Here is a 2987-nt window from a genome sequence, read left to right as displayed (position 1 = left end):
AGGAAGAGAGAGAGAGAAAGAGGAAGAGAGAGAGAGAAAGAGGAAGAGAGAGAGAGAAAGAGGAAGAGAGAGAGAGAGAGAGAAAGAGGAAGAGAGAGAGAGAGAAAGAGGAAGAGAGAGAGAGAAAGATAAAGAATGAGTGAAGGGGTGTGCTGTCATATATACATGCATCAACACATATGCGTACATCCTTTTGTATGTACGTGTGCATGTGTGCATGAGAGAGAGTGAGTGAGTGAACATGTGTGTTCTCATGTATGCCTAAGTGGCACACTCACTCGCTCTCTCACACACACACACACACACACACACACACACATCCATTTCATATACACGTACACCTTTCACTTTCTCTTCTCTTTCACTTTAAAGCAAAAGTAAATAAATAAAACTTTTTTTACGGAAATTAACAAACAAAACCAGTTGATCCAGATGACAGTTCTGAGAGTCAAAGCGAAAGATTGCCCCAAGGGAATACCATTACAAAAATTTTTTAGAGTGCATTCAATGTATCTCAGCTCCAAAGATTTGGCTCCTATTTCTAGCACACTCTGCTACCACATAACAGCTATTTGTGATAAAGGACCTGATATACCTGTTATGTGATTTTGATTCCAAGACTGGGTAATGTGTTACGTTCTTGAACAAAACACTTCATTTCATGTTGCTCTGCGATCACTTCAACATTTGTTGATAAGGAATGCCAACAGACATCACTGTTTGTTGATGCCTTCTTTTTTCTTTTTCATGCAAAGCACAGAATGTAAATATTCACCCACATACACACACATATGATGGGCTTCTATACAGTTTCAGTCTACAAAATTCACTCACAAAGAGTAATACAGCTAACATTTGTGTCATCACAGAAATTGCCAGTAAAACTTTGTGAATATGGCTTTGTCTATCAAAGACATTGATGTTTTCATTTCTGCCCCATCATGCAACTGAACCTTCTTTTTTTTGTCTTCAACAACCACAAAAGTTAGCTTCTCTAAATTTAACAAACTCTGTGCTACTCTCATTTAAATGCACTTGCTTTTCTTTCATCCATATCTTACTGTGTCACTCCCAACTGAATATGTATTAAATAGAAATGGAAGGATCAAAGCCTTTTGTTAAAGAAAATCTGTTGTAACAAATACTTTGTCCAGGTTTCCTCCTTCAGAACAGCACTGTTTTAGAACCCACCCCACCCAACCTTCAAGTATCATTTTCTCTTCTTTCATCTTCTTATTGCAAATGCTCCGTTCAGCTGTTTGTATATATTCAACCATATTAGGAAAAAAAAACTTCCTGTAGGAAGTTACTTTGACTTGGTGTGAGATAGGAAACTTTTTCTAAGCCCTGATTCAAAATGACATTTACTATGACAATATTCTTCAAAGATTTCCATTATAGACAGAAGCATTGGTGTAAAAATTATCTCTATTTTCAAGTAATCTCTTCCACTCCCACTATTACCACCACTCTCTTGTACCCCATACATACACAGTGTTCTTAATCTCATAGTCCCACATGTTTTAAAAAGCTCTTGGTTGCTGACCTATTTCTCAGGAATGGTAAATGAAAGGAAAAACATGTTTTAATATAGGTGCAGGCATGGCTGTTTGTAAGAAGCTTGGTTTTCAATCACATGGTTCAGTCTGACTGTGTGGCACCTTAGGCAAGTGTTTTCTATTATAGTCTCAGACCAACCAAAGCCTAGTCTCAGACCAATCAAAGCGTTGTGAGTTGATTTGGTAGATGGAAATGGAAAGAAGCCTGTCGTGTGTGTGTGTCTCATTGTGTTTGTCCTCCACCACTGTTTAACAACTGGTGTTGGGGTGTTTACGTCTCTGTAATATAGTGGTTTGACAAAAGAGACTAATAGAATAAGTACCAGGTTTTAAAAATATAAATACTGGAGTCAAAACATTCAACTATAAAAATTCTTCAAGGCAGTGGCCCAGCATGACCACATTCTAATGACTGAAAAAAGATAATACAGTCAAGTAAGTAGATCACTACTAGTAAAGAACAGGTGACTATTTTAGATGCAGTCTTCAGACACTTTTGTAGCCATTTCTAGAAAGAATAAAAATGATTGGAGAGAGGGGGGGGGGGTTAAAAAAAACAGGAAAGATTCAATGCCTCATTGACATAAGTAACAGAAATAACATACCTTTTCTTTGCTGTCTTGGAGTAGCTTGTATGCCTTCTTCCGCTCAGTGATAGTTCCTTCCATGAGGGTGTCAACTTTGAGGAAAAAGGAATCGCCACCTTTACCACCAACGACATCATAGAAGCCATCAATATGCTCACGGTGGGCCGTCGGGGATTCTCCAACTTTTGGATTCTTCACATCATACGGCCCACTGGAAATTGATGGAAAACTGTTACTTCATTTGATAGATTATGTGCTCATTAACGTCCACAAACACAAGCACATACACACTTATATACTTACATAGAAACACCTGTACAGACTTGCACACTAACATACACACACTCATTCTTTCCATCATGCTCACCTTTTTTTCTCCCTCCCCCTGTTCTCAGTTCCTTTTGTCCCAGTTTTTTTCTCTCTCTCTCTCTCTCTTTCACACACACACATATATATTTATGCATTTCACATCTACTAAGAGGTGATGTTAGTACAAGTATAAATCAGTGAGTCATCCAAGTTTGCTGATAAGTGAATTGCACTGAGACTGTTCAAAGCACTACCTACTTGTTAAATTAACATGCAAGTAGCTGAGCGTTCCATAGACATATGTACCCTTAATATAATTCTGAGGCTGAATAAGCATGACAATTTGTAACATGACAAACCATTCAACAGGCTGCTACACAATTTTCATCTACACAGTTTCATTCATGAGTTTTGGCTCCACTCAAGGTTATAATGAAAGATACTTGCACAACGTGCCATACAGCGGAACCCCGCACTTTTTAAACACTAGACCATGTCTGCATTCCTTATATATATATATATATATATATAT

The 2987-nt window shown here is 37.8% G+C and overlaps 1 protein-coding gene across 2 annotated transcripts in view; it reads right to left on the bottom strand.

The window, feature by feature from the left end:
* Positions 1-2987, bottom strand: part of LOC106870576 (regulator of microtubule dynamics protein 1) — a 74181-nt gene that overhangs the window by 25702 nt on the left and 45492 nt on the right. For both annotated transcript variants that reach the window (XM_014916705.2, XM_014916713.2), the window contains one exon: positions 2165-2357. In XM_014916705.2, the coding sequence (XP_014772191.1) occupies positions 2165-2357 (193 nt within the window). The remainder of the gene's footprint in view (positions 1-2164; positions 2358-2987) is intronic.

Source organism: Octopus bimaculoides, chromosome 11 (assembly GCF_001194135.2).
Source record: "Octopus bimaculoides isolate UCB-OBI-ISO-001 chromosome 11, ASM119413v2, whole genome shotgun sequence".
In the NCBI taxonomy this organism is placed as follows: Eukaryota; Metazoa; Mollusca; class Cephalopoda; order Octopoda; family Octopodidae; genus Octopus; species Octopus bimaculoides.
Note: the sequence above shows the minus strand (reverse complement) of the source record. Positions and strands in the feature narration are given on the sequence as shown.